General features: G+C 41.3%; 1 protein-coding gene across 1 annotated transcript in view; it reads left to right on the top strand.

Moving 5' to 3' along the window:
• LOC126481620 (synaptotagmin-14) overlaps positions 1-15,631 on the top strand; it is a 602,337-nt gene that overhangs the window by 465,662 nt on the left and 121,044 nt on the right. Inside the window, exon 2 of the mRNA XM_050105545.1 lies at positions 3,805-3,972. Coding sequence (XP_049961502.1) covers positions 3,805-3,972 — 168 coding nt within the window. The remainder of the gene's footprint in view (positions 1-3,804; positions 3,973-15,631) is intronic.

The following is a 15,631-nucleotide window of genomic DNA, read 5'->3' as shown; positions in this document are numbered from 1 at the left end:
CTGCTCCACTCCTGCTTTCTGTTTCATTTCTTGAGAATTACTTTTAGCCGTACCACCGAAAGGCTGTCACTGTACACCTAATTTCTCTAACTATGTATATACTGCTGGGCATTAAAACTGCAACATCAGGAAGTTAGGGATCGTCATGCTGTGGTGGTTTTTAAATTTTGTTATTTTTATTTTGTTTTGGAATTATTATTTTTTTAAATTAAGTATTGAAATTTACGAATTTAATTGCCACCATATTTTTTAGCTAGGCTTCTCTACCGATATTGTCTGTTGGCGAGTATAATTTTGGGACGTGATTTACGCCTAAAAGCTATTGGATTTCGTTTTGATATAAGTGAAATTTTAGATGCAGGTTCTATTTTGAAAGCAAACCAAACGTATTACACTTATTGGTGCCGTTAATATGCGGTCATTCACCAACAGACACCCCCAGTCAAAGTAAGCCAAATTTACTTACAAATTCATGAAAAAAAAGCTGAGGAAAAAAGGTATGATTAGACGTTATGAAAAACACACTGGAATTAAATAGTTGTCATTACGCAAAATGAGCACAAGAAAACAGAATCTCTACGTAACACATATTATTGCGACCGTACCGGACAATGGCTGATCAAGCAGAGAGAGAACAAAAAGTTGCCGGCCTGGTTCATTTAACATAAATAATGAAATTGCAGATAGGTTTTATTGTAATCGTAGTGTCTGTTAAGCAGCGAAAAAATCGTCTCAGCGCTACTGCGCGAAAACACGCAGTCACGAAATCCACTAACACTTGGGGAACATTACAGTGCCCTTCGTCTGTTGTAACAGAAGATAATCAGTGAAGTGTGTCCAATGTCCCTGGGTCCACTACTTTCCTCGCTGTATATCAGTGATATTTAATCTGTATTTCACTCTAAAGTCTTAGCAGGAGCATCCGGACAGCTATTAGAGAACGTTAATAAAGGGTGTGCCCAGTCATTGGTTTATGACGGCTTGAACTCTGCTGGGGACACTTTCAGTGACTTGTCTGAATGTCTGCAGAGTAATGGCAGTCCATTATTCATGAAAAGTTGAAACCAGAGAGGGTGGCAATGCTGAACGCTGGGGTCTGGAGCGAAGTCGACTCATCCCAAAAGTTTTCCATTCGATACAGGTCGACCCTCTGGGCAGGCAAGTTCACTTCTGGAATGTAATTGTCCACAATTGCCTCACAGATGCTGCTTTATGACAGGACGCATTCTTGTGCTGGTTCAAAGAATCATCGTCTCCGATTTTTTTCTCTACAATACGCAGTACACGATTTTTGTAAGATGTGTTCATACCTTTCCGCGTTCATCCGTTTCTTGAGCGAAGTAAGGACACCACACCCCAATCACCGTAAAACACCTCGATACTGTAACAACGCTTCCTCATATTTCACCGTTGGCTCTGTACATGGTGGCAGATAACGTTCCATAGGACTGCCACAGAATATAGCGTGTCTCACCGCTCCAGATAACTCGTTTCCAATCGTCCGCTGTCCAGTGGCGTCGTTCTTTAACTCACATCAAGAATCGCTTAGCACTGACTTTTAAACGTGTGTCTTATGAGGAGCTGCTCGACCATTATACGGCACTCCATTCTTTTCAGCTCGCCACTCACAGTCATTGTGCTAGTTGCAGCGCTGGCAACACTCCGGAAATCACGAGTGATTCCTTCACTGGTTTAAAGCGATATCCCCCCCCAATTGCTTCATCTGTACGTGCTTCATCTGTACGTGAGGTCTGCTGGTCTTGGTTTAGCACTGTTTCTTGCTTCGCGTTTCCACTTCACAATCACATCACCAACAGTCAACTTTGGTACCTTTAGAAACGTTGAAATGGCGCTCGTGGATTTTTTACACTGATGGCATGCAAAGACTAGTCCCCGTTGGAAGTCACTGAACTCTCCTCAACGACCCATTGTGTCGTTACTGTTTGGCTGCTGACAACACAGTATTCACTACCACCTTTTATACTGGCGCGTCTGCCTCTTATGATGTGTAGAGGTTAATTCCGTGTTATATAGGGGTGTCCGGGTACTTTCGCCAGATAATGAATAGGATGATAATAGCCAGATGTATTCAAATGCCGGTCCTAAGAACATTACTGCTGCCACTTCAGGTATTAAATACGATCTCGACAAATAATGAAATTTTACTTATTGTCCGTGCACATAACAGTACAAAAAGTACCTGATAATGCATGCCAAAATTACTAACGACAGCTAAAAATGTCTGGCAGCATCTATTGCTCTAACGAAGCGGGACATCGAGTCGACCAGACCTCTAATGAAAGATACGTGTGTGCCACTCAGTGCTGCTTCAGTTCTGTAACAATACCCATCAGTCGCAGTGGCTGGCTACTGGTGGCGTGGCAACCTCTTGGCATCCCACGACCAGATGTTTTCAGTGGATCAGAGATCTGGCGGGCGCGCTGGTAACCATCTGCATTCATGTTTGTTACGACAGTAGGGAAAATGGAGTCTTGCATTATCTTATTTTTCTATTTTTTCTTGGAGACCTCGAAAGTATAATACAGCCAGCGGTCTTAGTGCAACAGAAATGTGGCAGATGCAATCTAAATTACCAGCGACGGGAACCAAAGGTGATACTGTTGTGTTCACCGTGCCACACCGTATCACACCACCATGTGCTGGGCTCATATGATGATGAAGAATGCAAATATGGCAATGTCCGTTCTCCTCGGAGCCCTCGTTCGTGGAAAGCCGGTCATAAGGCTGTAAACAGAACTCGTCTGGAAGCACAACGTGGTGCCATTCTTGCGTCCAACACTGTCGTTGGGCATACCTTTCTCAGCGAGGCTTTCTTCACAGCCAAGTCACGGGAACGTTGGTCACTGTGCTGCCAGCACATTGGGTTCCAGATGTTTCGAATTGTTTGTGTGGCTACTTACCTTGCTGCAGACAAGGTACGTGATGTAGGTGTACGATCCTGGATGGATGAGTGAATAATATGTCCGTCCTTTTGGATGCTAGTCACGTTTGGTCATTGACATCCTGCATGACATTGAGCATCCCCCCCCCCCCCCCTCCTCCCACAGCTTATTGGTTCTGTTTGACTCGTCATTGCACAGCAATTACTGTAGAACGTTAAACTGCAGTCTTGACAGTCCACGTTTCTCTTACATAAGGCATAACATGATCTTCTCCCAAATAACGAACATTCAAATGCAATTTCGGAATGAGAAATCCGCCGTATAATCTTTGCTTGTGTACGAAGTGCATGAGGCTATCCCCCACCTACATTGTGCAGCTGTGTTACAGTGCTGATCATTTTCATATCGAAGCTATAGTTCAGTGAAACTCAATTTTACGTTCGTTGCATACTGGCTTCATTGTGTTGCAGTTTTAATGGTCGGTAGTATAATTTATATTAACAGAGCTTGGAGTCTGTCTGCTTATGTTGAAGATAATTACATATCGTTAGCACAGATTTTGATATGTGATAACTTATGAAATAATGTCTTGTGATTGTACCACACATTGAATTATTATGGTCATGGGAATTGAGAGTTTGACTGTTACCATACATGTTGCTCACATGTGCCACAGCCCATATACCTGCTGTATGGCAACACATGCACTGTGGTTATAAATGTCCAGGGTCAACTGAACTAAAGTTTGATTTAAATGTTTCACTTTTAGTCTTACTATAATTTCTTAATCTCGTGATTATTCACTGACGTAGCTGTGTTAAACAGTTACACACAGTTGTAGACTTATTAGCCTACCGCCACGATAGTGTTGCTGAAAGGTGGTGTCGGTTTCTGTCGGCAGTTCCGGTGGAGGCGACGGCGTTCCTGGGCGCTGTGGCAGCCTTCGTCGTGCTGCTGCTGGTGTTCTTCCTGTACCTCAACAAGAAGTGGTGCTTCTATGGCGTGGGCGGCTTTCCTTGCTGTGACGAGCCGCTTGGCACCCGTACAGGACGTGCCAGCCACCACCTCGGTGAGTAACACATACACACAGCCGAAAAATCAGCTTATAAATCTCTTACACCTGCTGATTGTCTTTTAAAGATAAATTCATTCGTAGTGAATAAAAGTTTTCTGCTAGCAAAAAAAGGAGATAAATAAATACACTTGCATTAGTGGCCTAAACCTTGGAAGTTTACACATGTGGTCACAGATCCAGAAGAATTTGATTGACCATGACAATGACTACAAAAGCCTTCGCTTGCATAAATTCATTCAATGCAACACCGCTGCGTTTTATGAAAAAAAGTCTAAGAAATTACAAAATACTATAAACTACCGAAATGTTTTCATGGATCATTAGAACGAGTCTTGCAAATAAAAAAGGAAACATGTGTGACATAAAATACATATACATCTCATATATTACAAAAACATGTGTGTTTGTATGTGTGTTCCATATCTCCTTGTAAACCATTCGATAGGTATCAACCAAAGCTGGTACACAGGTCCACCCAGCACCCTTAGGTGTGGGGATGGCCTTGAAAAGGGTTGGTAATGCCTGACAACTCGGCTGCCCTGCATGACTAGCATGTTGTGTGTGTAGTCAGTAGTAGTAGTAGTAGTAGTAGTAGATTAGTGTTTAACGTCCCATCGACAACGAGGTCATTAGAGACGGAGCACAAGCTCGGGTGAGGGAAGGAGGGGGAAGGAAAAATATGATTCCAAGACAGTTGGTCTTAGAGGGCCGGTGCTAAAAATGGACATAGAGAGAGGGGAAGTAGATATGGACATAGAGAGGTGAGAGGACGAGATGGACAGAGAGAAGGGGGAGAAGTATTGGATTGGTTTGGATTGTTTGGAGGGGGGGAGAGACCAAACAGTGAGGTCATCGGTCTCATCGGATTAGGGAAGGATGAGAAGGAATTCGGCCGTGCCCTTTCAAAGGAACCATCCCGGCATATGCCTGAAGCGATTTAGGGAAATCACGGAAAACCTAAATCAGGATGGCCGGAGACGGGATTGAACCGTCGTCCTCCCGAATGCGAGTCCAGTGTGTGTAGTCAGAATGCATTATAGACAGTATACATGTGGAGCGACCGGGCTGAGTAAAAAGAGAAGGGAGGAGGAAATGGATAGTGATAGCAGAGATAAGGATGTGAACAGAAAGAGGGAATAGGAAGACGTGGAAAGAGAGAGGGGCAGAAGTAGATCAGCAGAGAGAAAGGGAAAGGAAGAGGAAAGAAAAACGAGAAATGGTGATCAAAGAAACTGAAGGAAAAGAACAATAAAAGGAATTGAAGTTCGTGTGATCATCATACTTGCCGTAAAGAAAAGGAATATATACAGGGTGTCCCACATATCTTTGCCAGTTCACATATTTCCGAGAGAAACGAAAAGTGAAAAATGCGGTACACCGGGGATGTATCTGTGTAGGGACCCACACAACGGGCAGGATGACCCAGACCATAAAAGTAAACAAACATCAAATGGCAAATGGCTCTGAGCGCTATGGGACTTAACAGCTGAGGTCATCAGTCCCCTAGAACTTAGAACTACTTAAACCTAACTAACCTAAGGACATCACACACATCCATGCCCGTGGCAGGATTCGAACCTGCGACCGTATCAGTCGCGCGGTTCCGGACTGCAGCGCCTAGAACCGCGTGGCGACCACGGTCGGCTAAACAAACATCAATTTCAACATATAGTTACGTTTTTTTGCAATGGCACATGTATATTTTTGCTATGGAAGTGAAAACCAAAGGTACAATTATTGATGGCAGACTTGGTTTCACTGCTCGAAACCTTATACCTTTTCGATTATTTAAACTTTAAATAGCGGTAACGGTGTCACAGTTTCGCTGTATTGTTGTAATGTGGCCCACCTTCACCATCCTGAAGCCTGCTGTAGACATCCCATGGTCTGCATATTAAGGCAGAAACTGTGGAACTTTTGCCCTCCTGTAAAATGTATTTCAGTAGATACAAAGTTTAGAGCAGTGAAAATAAGTCTGCCGTCATTAATTCTGAGTCTTCCGAAGAAAAAACTTATATGTGTAGTTTAAAAAAACGTAATCTTGTGTAGAAAGTAATGTATGTTTACGTTTATGGACTGTACATTCCTGCTTATTGTGCGAGCCCCTCACATAGGTGTATCCCTGGCCAATTACATTTTTCACATATATGAGATGGCAGTGTTATGTGAGACACACATCTCCTTCACCCCCTCTCTCTTTTCATCTCCTCTACCGATTCTCTGTCCATTTCCTCCTCCTCCCTCTCGGTAACCATCTTCTCCTCTCGCCTTTCTCTGTTAATCTTCACCTCCCTATCTCTCTTTACATCTCGTCCTGCGCCCTCTCTCTATCCATCTTGTCTTCCCACTCTCTCTATGTATATCCTACTTCCCTTCTCCATCTCGTCCTCACGCTTGTCTCAGTCCCACTCCCCTTCCCTCTGCCACTCTCCTCCTTCCCTTCCTCTATCCATCCATTTCTTCTCCGTCTATGTCTCCATCCCCTCCACCCTCTGTTTCTATCTATCTCTTCCTCTCCTCTCTCTAAGTCCATCACCTTCTCCCCCTTACCGAGAACGGTGGCACAGTGGTTAGCACACTGGAATCGCATTTGGGAGTACGTCGGTTCAATTCCGCATCCGGCCATCCTGATTTAGGTTTTCTGTGATTTCCCTAAATCGCTCCAGGCAAATGCCGGGATGGTTCCTTTGATAGGGCACGGCCGAATTCCTTCTCATCCTTCCCTAATCCGATGAGACCGATGACCTCACTGTTTGGTCTCTCCCCCCCTCCAAACAATCCAAACCAATCCAATACTTCTCCCCCTTCTCTCTGTCCATCTCGTCCTCTCACCTCTCTATGTCCATATCTACTTCTCCTCTCTCTATGTCCATTTTTAGCACCGGCCCTCTAAGACCACCTGTCTTGGAATCATATTTTTTTTACTTTCCTTCTGAAAATTTTTTTACTTGCTTTACCTTCATTTGTGTTCTGCATTTCTGATTTTTATAATTTCTCGAGTGAATCTTGATATTAATATCTTTCCCCAACATACCTGAAGATCTATATGAAAAAGGTGCATGTTTTTTTGGACATGTTCGAAAGGACAGATACCATTAGTGATCTCGCAGCTCCCAAAGAACGAAATTACAGAGAAATTCAGACCTTTAGCTGCTTACAGGCGTTGATAAATATCGACGCGGTCTGTTGAAAATGTGTGCCCCTACCAGGACTCGAACCCGGGATCTCCTGCTTACATGGGCAGACGCTCTATCCGACTGAGCCACCGAGGACACACAGCATGGTGCGACTGCAGGGTTTTATCTCTGGCACGCTCCCTGTGAGACCCACACTTCCAACTTTCTGTCCACACACTACATTTGTAGTGCCCCTGCCCACTATACTCATTACTCGCGGCAGTCAATGTACCGATTCCCAGTTCGGGCAATGTGAGTGCATCTGCACTGAAGAAGATCTTTGGCCAGTAAGCCTTATCTATATGAAGATGGTGTCTGTTCTTTTGGAGAGATTCTGAACTGATCACAAAGGAAGGCGAAGTTCCATTGCAATTTGAACAAGCACACTGCACGAGAGGTTTTTTTGTGCTAATCTCGAAAAACTAACACGTCAACGTAAATGTAGTCAGATGCGACTGATAAACGTTGCTTAAATTTAAAGCATATTGTAAGCTCACGTAACAAGTGTAATGCAGTATGATGAAAACCGCAGCCACACTCCAGTATTGTCATGCTTCAGATAAACTCATTTCCTCACTTAACATACGTGACTTGGCTGTATGATCCTGCATGACCGAGTGAACAGTGTCTGTCCTCTCAGGCGCAAGTCATGTGGGGTTGTTGAGATCCCATCGATTCCATATTTGCATGACTCTCATGGGATCTCGACCAACGCGAACAGAAAGATCATGGAACGATAAACCACAGTCTCGATAGGCCACGGTTCTTCCATTGTCGGTTTCCAATATAAGCTGGGAGACATTCCTCCTTTTTATACGAGATACAGCACAATCATCTCACAAACAATCAACTTTCAAATCCGATTTCGTAATGAGAAACTCTCTAAGTTTTATTCATCTGTGGATCACTTGTGACACTGGACATGTCATGATATTATAGTTTAAGAACAAACAAATAAAGACATAACGGTTACATACACGTATTTACATACTAAAAAGTCTAGTTTGAGAAAGACGGGCCAGGTAGTCGGTCGTGAGCTTACAATAGGAGCCATAATAGCATTTGCTTGAAGTAATTTAAGTGAACCACAGGAAATCTAAATGAGAACGGCCAGATGAATATTTGTAGCCTGCATCCTGCCTAACACAAGGTGACTCTGATTAAACTAATGCTACGTCATTCCTGAATGTAAAGTACCATTTTTCAAGTTAGTTAATTAATAATATAAGAAGCTAGTGCTACATTCTCCAATTATTTCTCACTACTAATCACTGCACACGTTACACACAATACACACACAGTATTGCACAGCATTACGCAAGCTATCATCTGACGTCAGGACTATAGCGACGATGTTTCGATTTCATTTGCTTGCATGAAGAACTTAGTCAGCATCCCTTTACAAAAAGTGAGTTGTTGAGCTCACACAAAGGATAAGGTGTTAGTATTATACATTGTAGAGCTTTGGAAGAAAATTTTTTCCAAAAACAGGAAAAAAAAGTGTAATGCAAAAGCCTTTTGTCAAGTGACAGGGATGTTTCATTGTTATTATTTACTTCACGCACATTTTCTGACAAACTCTTACTATGTATTGTCTATGTAATCCTTCAGGGCATATAATGTATTGCTTAACTAATATTTTAACTGCCTTTTTAAATAAGTTTTTTACTAATCCTATAATCTCTCTGGGAAAATTACTGTACAATTTCTTTATAGAAAATGCTCTTTGAGTTTCATTTCTATTCGCTATTTGTCAATTTAAGTTTTGTCTATATCTAGTTTCCTCATCACGGACGAATGTTTGTGCAGTAACTGTAGAGGTTATTATTGATGTACGTAACACATAGGTGTATATAATGAGATGGCTTAGTTAAAATCATCAATGTTTTGAACAAAAATTTACAAAGAGCCCTATTACTATTTGTCGCTATTGTTTTATGACCCATCACCAAAGTTTGAAAACAGTGTTCATATTTTGTACATTAGTTCCACAGAAAAGAATTTTGCTGCTAAGAACTGAGTGTACATATGAATAGTGTGTAAAAGACACTCGCTATTAAACACTAATGAGAGGTTTTTAAAGGAATATCATGCTGATAACATTTTGTTGCAAGTACTTTTGTCCACACCACTTGTATTAGCTATACAATCTGTAATATGTGCATTTAATTTAACACTGTCGTCTTCCTTTTTAAAACTGATATTTATCTCAGTTGATTTCTTTATATTCATTACACTGAAGCGCCAAAGAAACTGGTATAGGCATGCGTATCGAAATACAGAGATATGTAAACAGGAAGAACACGGTACAGCGGTTGGCAACGCGTATATAAGACAACAAGTATCTGGTGCAGTTGTTAGATCGATTACTGCTGCTGCAATGGTAGGTTATTAAGATTTAAGTGAATTTGAAGGTCGTTTTACAGTCGGCGTACAAGCGATGGGACACAGCATCCCCAAGATAGCGATGAAGCGGTTATTTTGCCGTACGACCATTTCACGAGTGTACCGTGAATATCAGGAAGCCGGTGAAACATCAAACGTCAGACATCGCTGCAGCCGGAAAAAGATCCTGCAAGAACGGGACCAACGACGACTGAAGCGAATCGTTTAACGTGACAGAAGTGCAAGCCTTTCGCAAATTGCTGCAGATTTCAATGCCGGGCCATCAACAAGTGTCAGCATGCGAACCATTGTCGATATGGGCTTTCGGAGCCGAAGGCCCACACGTATACCCTTGATGACTGCACGACACAAAGTCTTGTGCCCATCAATACCGACATTGGACTGTTGATGACTGGAATCATGTTGCCTGGTCGGACGAGTCTCCTTTCAAATCGTATCGAGTACGTGCACACGCATGGAGACAACCTCATGAATTCATGGCATGTGAGCAATGAACTGTTCAAGCTGTGGAATCTCTGTAATGGTGTGGGGCGTGTGCAGTTGGAGTAATATGGAACACTATACGTCTAGATACGACTCTGTCTGGCAACATGTATGTAAGCATCCTTTCTGATCACCTGCATCCATCCATTCACGCCGATTGTGCATTCCGATGGACTTGGGCAATTCCAACAGGGCAATGCGACACCCCAAACGACCAGAGAATTGCTACAGAGTGGCTCCAGGAACACTCTTCTGAGTTTAAACACTTCCGTTTGCCACGAAACTTATCAGACATGAACATTATTGAGCACATCTTCACCCCTTCGTACTCTTGCGGATTTATGGACAGCCCTGCAGGATTCATGGTGTCATTTCCTGCAGCACCACTTCAGACATGGCACGTCGTGCGTGCTCGCGGGGGCCCTACACGATATTAGGCAGGTGCACCAGTTTCTTTGGCTTTTCAGTGTATAAATTTACTGTTTTCTCATTGACTGTTCTATTGCTGTCATCAAGGAAGAAAACTTTTTCCCCATGATTAACATTATTCGGAAAGTCATTGAAGTAAATGGGGAACAGTGTTAGTCTTAACATGCTACTCTGAGAAACTCCTATATTAATGTATTTTGGTTTTGACAAGCGTATCAGTAAGGTTTTGTCCTCATTTGACGTTTGTGATATCTCTACTCCTTGTGCCCTATCGGCTAGGTATGATTGGAACCAGTCATTAGTTATGCCTCTTATTCCTAACAATTCTAGTTTATTCAATAGAATCTTTTGGTTAGTATTCAGTACTATGAAAAACCTTATAGTAATCGAAGAATATAGCTTTATATAGCTAACTGATTGTTTGTGTGCCAAATTTGGTTGAAATCGATCTAGGGGTTTTGGCGAAGATCCCTGACGTACACTCTCACGAGGCACAGACCTTACCTATTTTTAATAATCTGGAAAGTTCGCTTATTCGAATGAGTCAGTGATTATGTTTGTTAAGGAGATAGTATATTTGTTTTTTGGAACTTTTATTTAATTTCTCTGAAACATTTGAAAAATCATCACTGACAGAGTTTGCTAGTGTGGATCATTTATTACATTAACACCGTTCTTTGCCAGTATGTTTTTATGTTTTTGTTTGTTTCTCCCCATTTCCTGTTTATTGTTTTTCCAGACTTCTCTGCTTTTATTCTCTGCATTACGTATTATTTTGTCATTAAATATTTTTTTTGCAGCACCCTCCTATACATCTTTTGTTGAACACGGTAGTAATTCAAAAAATCTGGCTCATTGTGGCTCTGTTTCATGGAACTTAGGAACTTAAGGCTCCGGGAGGACTTTCTAATGCCTGCTGTCCTTTTGTTTTTATTAGGAATTCCTACTGACGTGGCAACCCTTAGAAATGTCTTCTCAAAGTTCAGTTTAAATAATATACAGAACATTTTGTATTTGTATAGGTTTCTCTAACACTTCAGTCCAACTTTGGTTAGCTAATTCTCTTGAAAACTCCTGCATTTCGAGTTACGATAAAAGTCTTTTGTAGTCCTACAGTTCAAGTGTTTCTCCCACATCCGATTTTACGGTTATTATTTGGCAGAAGTGGCCTAAGAGGCCAAGATCTTTTGTAGTCACATTATACTTTTCCCTGTCCATGTTTGGGGCTACATGATAAATTACCGATGCCACCGTTGCACTGTTGATTAACAGTGACATACTGAAATTGCTAAGGACATCTGTGAGGGTACTGATAGTTGAATCTGCGATTTTTTATATTTATATCTCTACACAAAATTAAGTTAAATTTTGTGATTAATGCTTTATCTGGAGTATCTGTTGATTTATTAAAAAAAATTGTCCATGCCACCACTAGATACGTACACTAAATGGTTGATGTCAAAGCCTGGTAATTCAATGACTGATATTTCAAAGTGTTTCGTGCTAAGGTCATGTCTCGACTTCAACTGTACTAGCGACCCATCCGCTCATTTCATGGGTGATACTGTATGTCTACGGTCAGACGAGTTCTCTGGCGTAGCGGTAGTAAATTTTATACACAAATCTTTCTCGTGGCTCAGTCTACATATTGGAGAAAACCGCATCAAAATCCCGACAGCAGTTCACAAGATTGGCCTTCACATACAGACAAACGCAGCGACCGACGCTAATTTATGACATGTATAGGTGGTCTTCCGCCCTTTGAGGAAGTTCTACAGGAAGTATTTTTTCTCTCATACGTCTATAAAACTAAATGATGGATTTGTGTGTCTCTATAATAAAATTCAGTGACGCAAACTACTGTGCAATTCAAAGATTGGAACTCAATTCCAAACTGCTGTATTTTTTTATTGACTGCGTGTAGTACAGCAATTCTGGAACGTGGACAATCTTCAAGAGAAGTATAATACTGCTGAATTCAGCCACCCATTTCTTAAGCGGGGTTACCAATGGCATGAAATACCATCCTCGCACCACTATCTTCACATGCAAGTTAGCGTTTCTACTGCTCTAAGCTGGAAAAACTACTTCCACGAATTTCAAGGTGACGACAAGTGAATTTATTCGTTGAGAATTTAATTTGGTCTGAGCTTTTAGCAAAAGAGATTATAGTGACGCTGACGAAGAGAAAACTGTCCTATACATGTTGGTTATGGAAAGGAATATCTGCTAGGAATTGTTATGGGACATGCAACACGATAATAAGGGAGCTATTTGCTGAGAACGAAGTTTCGTTTGAAAATCATTTTCGAATGACCAAAATAAATTTTGAATTCTCTTTTCTGCATCTATCCGTACTCATACGAGAGGTGCTGTGTCAGCTGGCACTAAAATAAAGTAACAATGCGATATCTGGTTACTAGACACACTTTGTCATCAATGCAACACACGTAACGCATTCCGAAGAGCAATAACAATACATTTTTATTTGAAGTACTGGGTTCTATCTACAACATGCTGAAAGTAAGATTTTTGTCTCAATAATTCTGTTTCGTTTTTATTTTTAAAGTTAGTCCAGGTTTACATAGGTCACAGATGCTGCAAACATAACATATCCTTTGCTCATTAACGGCACTTAGCTTCGTAGCCAAACTTTGTACTGGTATGCAGAAAAGCCATTACTAAGTGACTGCATCAATACGAACACTGTTGGTTACTCACATACACTTCTAATTAGAGCAAAAAATTGCTTTAAATTTCTAAAGACACAAATAAATTTTGTGTTTCCATTTCATTGTAATATTTACACTCAATGACTACAGGGAAACGTTATTGTCATTACACTGAAATAAAGACTACCTTTATAGTACTGACTGTTCTGCAGTGGTAAGAATCTCAGCAAGTCCACGCTCTCACGTGTAACACTTTTCGAATTCGTTTCGTCGCTTTAAATGATACAGTGTTACTTCGTTGCATATAAGTGTTTATAAGGAATTGATAATGATAGAACGACATACCTGTCGCATGATTTGGGTACATATTGCCTTCACAGAAAAATACATATTGCTTTCACAGTATAATACGTATTGCACTTTGCAAAGTTTCCATTTATTTAGGCGAAGAGTGAGTCCATTATTTTACCTTGTCAAATGCTCACGTATGTAAATAAATGATTCATCGCCTGTACATTCGAACGAACAAATGCAGAATGAGAGCAGATCTACCCACCGACAGTTGCTGAAGTTCGTAGGCAATGGCAGTGGTTTCGTGCAAGAAAGTTAAAATCCTTTTAACTTTCCTTACTTATACGTTGGTTGGCTTGACAGTGTGCAAGCTGCGTGTTTCCTTACGCCAGCTGACTTGCGCAACTGGTGGTGGGGACATTCACGTATAAGTAATTCATGTTTGTGGATACCTGGCTATAACTGTTGAAATGCAGATATGGTATGCTTTGAGTCGGTCTATTTGAACAAAACTCACATTACATGTCTGCTTTAAAACCCAATAAGCGTTAAATATTCAATTCGACACTTGACTTCCACTATTGCGAAAGATGTACTAACACAATAAAAACATAATTTCTTGATATCAGCGCATATTTTGTGGGATGTCAAGAGATTTCCACACGACCGTCGACAAACAACATTCGGCAAGAATAGGTGAGTGATGGTGCGATAATATCTGATAGATATTGTGTTCCAAGCGATGTACAGGGTGTAAATGTTAAGTTGACAAACCAAAATAACTGGAAAAATAAGCTTCACACGAAAAAAAGTGTAGAATCCAAAGTTGATTACTTTAGAGGGGCACATCTGCTGGTGCTAAAAGTAGCCCGCCACCCCAGCCTCCTGGGGGTGGGGCGGGAGGCAACTTTAAAATTTCAAATGGGAACCCCCTTTTTTTATTGCAGAATCAGATTCTACATAAAAAACTACGTACGTCTTAAACATTTGTTTTGATTCTTGGTAGTTGGCGCTGTAATTCAAGAAAATCCATGTTCTCATTTTTTCGTGGAAAATGTTTGGAGATAGATGAAAAATACTTATTTACTTCGTAAATTTTGATTCGCTAAAACTAAAACTCCCCATAGGGTGGGGTTTGAGAGAGAGGAATTAGAATTTTACAAATGTTGAAATTTGCGGAAAAAATTATTATTTGGGTCAACATTTTTTCGTGTGAAGCTTATTTTTCGAGTTATTCTGGTTTGACAACTTAAAATTTACACCCTGCATAATAGGGGCAGGATTTTGATACGTGAGGTTTTTTATTTTATTTATTCGTATGGTTCACATTCACTTTGGAAATACCGGTATATAACAGTATATGTACATAACAAGAATGCGAAAATAGAAAGCTAAATGTCAATTTATAAATTCCTAGTCCATACAAGAGCTGTGTCATCAGCTTTTATGAGGTCGTTCCAATTCCCCTGATAGGAACGCTAGGGGCATTCATCTCTAATGTGTTAGGCTGTCTGGTTCGGAGCCCCGCTGTCACCTTCCTGGAACTCTGTAGCACCTCATTCGTAAGGACAGTCGGCGCATCGTCCATGCCCCGTGCGAGCTGTGTTCAGTTTGACCCATAGTTTCCTGTCTAGTTCTGTGCCAGCAGTATCACAGTTACACTTTCGGAACTACTTATGGTCTTTAGGATTTTCAATAAGTTGACAGTTCTGATCCCACAGCTCTCTCAACCCGATGTTACTGGCATCCAGCTGTTCTGCTTGCAATAATGGTGGGTTTCTTGAATGGAGTCTATTTCGTCGTAGACTTGGTACGTCTTCCTGTATGGACTATTATTGCAGATTTCCCTGTAGCTTGCGATATTCCCTAAGCAAGGCCCAGCTTCTACGGATTGCGAGTGGATAGATGTTGCTCAGTAGAGGAAGTCAATAAATCGGTATTGGTCGGATTGTCCCAGTTACTAACAGTATGGTGTGGTTCAACTGGACGTCGTTCGACTTGGTAGGGTAGCTGTTTAGCCACACCGGGGCACAATACTCGGCTGCTGAGAAGACCAGCACAGTGGATGATGTGCGCAAGATAGCTGCTGAAGATCCCCATGTCGTTCCACACAATTTTTGAATAATATTGTTAAGATTTTTTATATTGGCAGCAGTAATTTGAAGATGTTTTCTATGTGAAAGGGTGGGGTCAAGG

Source organism: Schistocerca serialis, chromosome 1, assembly GCF_023864345.2.
Source record: "Schistocerca serialis cubense isolate TAMUIC-IGC-003099 chromosome 1, iqSchSeri2.2, whole genome shotgun sequence".
NCBI classification, from domain to species: Eukaryota; Metazoa; Arthropoda; class Insecta; order Orthoptera; family Acrididae; genus Schistocerca; species Schistocerca serialis.
The sequence above is the reverse complement of the archived record's forward strand: the minus strand, read 5'-3'. Positions and strand labels throughout refer to the sequence as shown.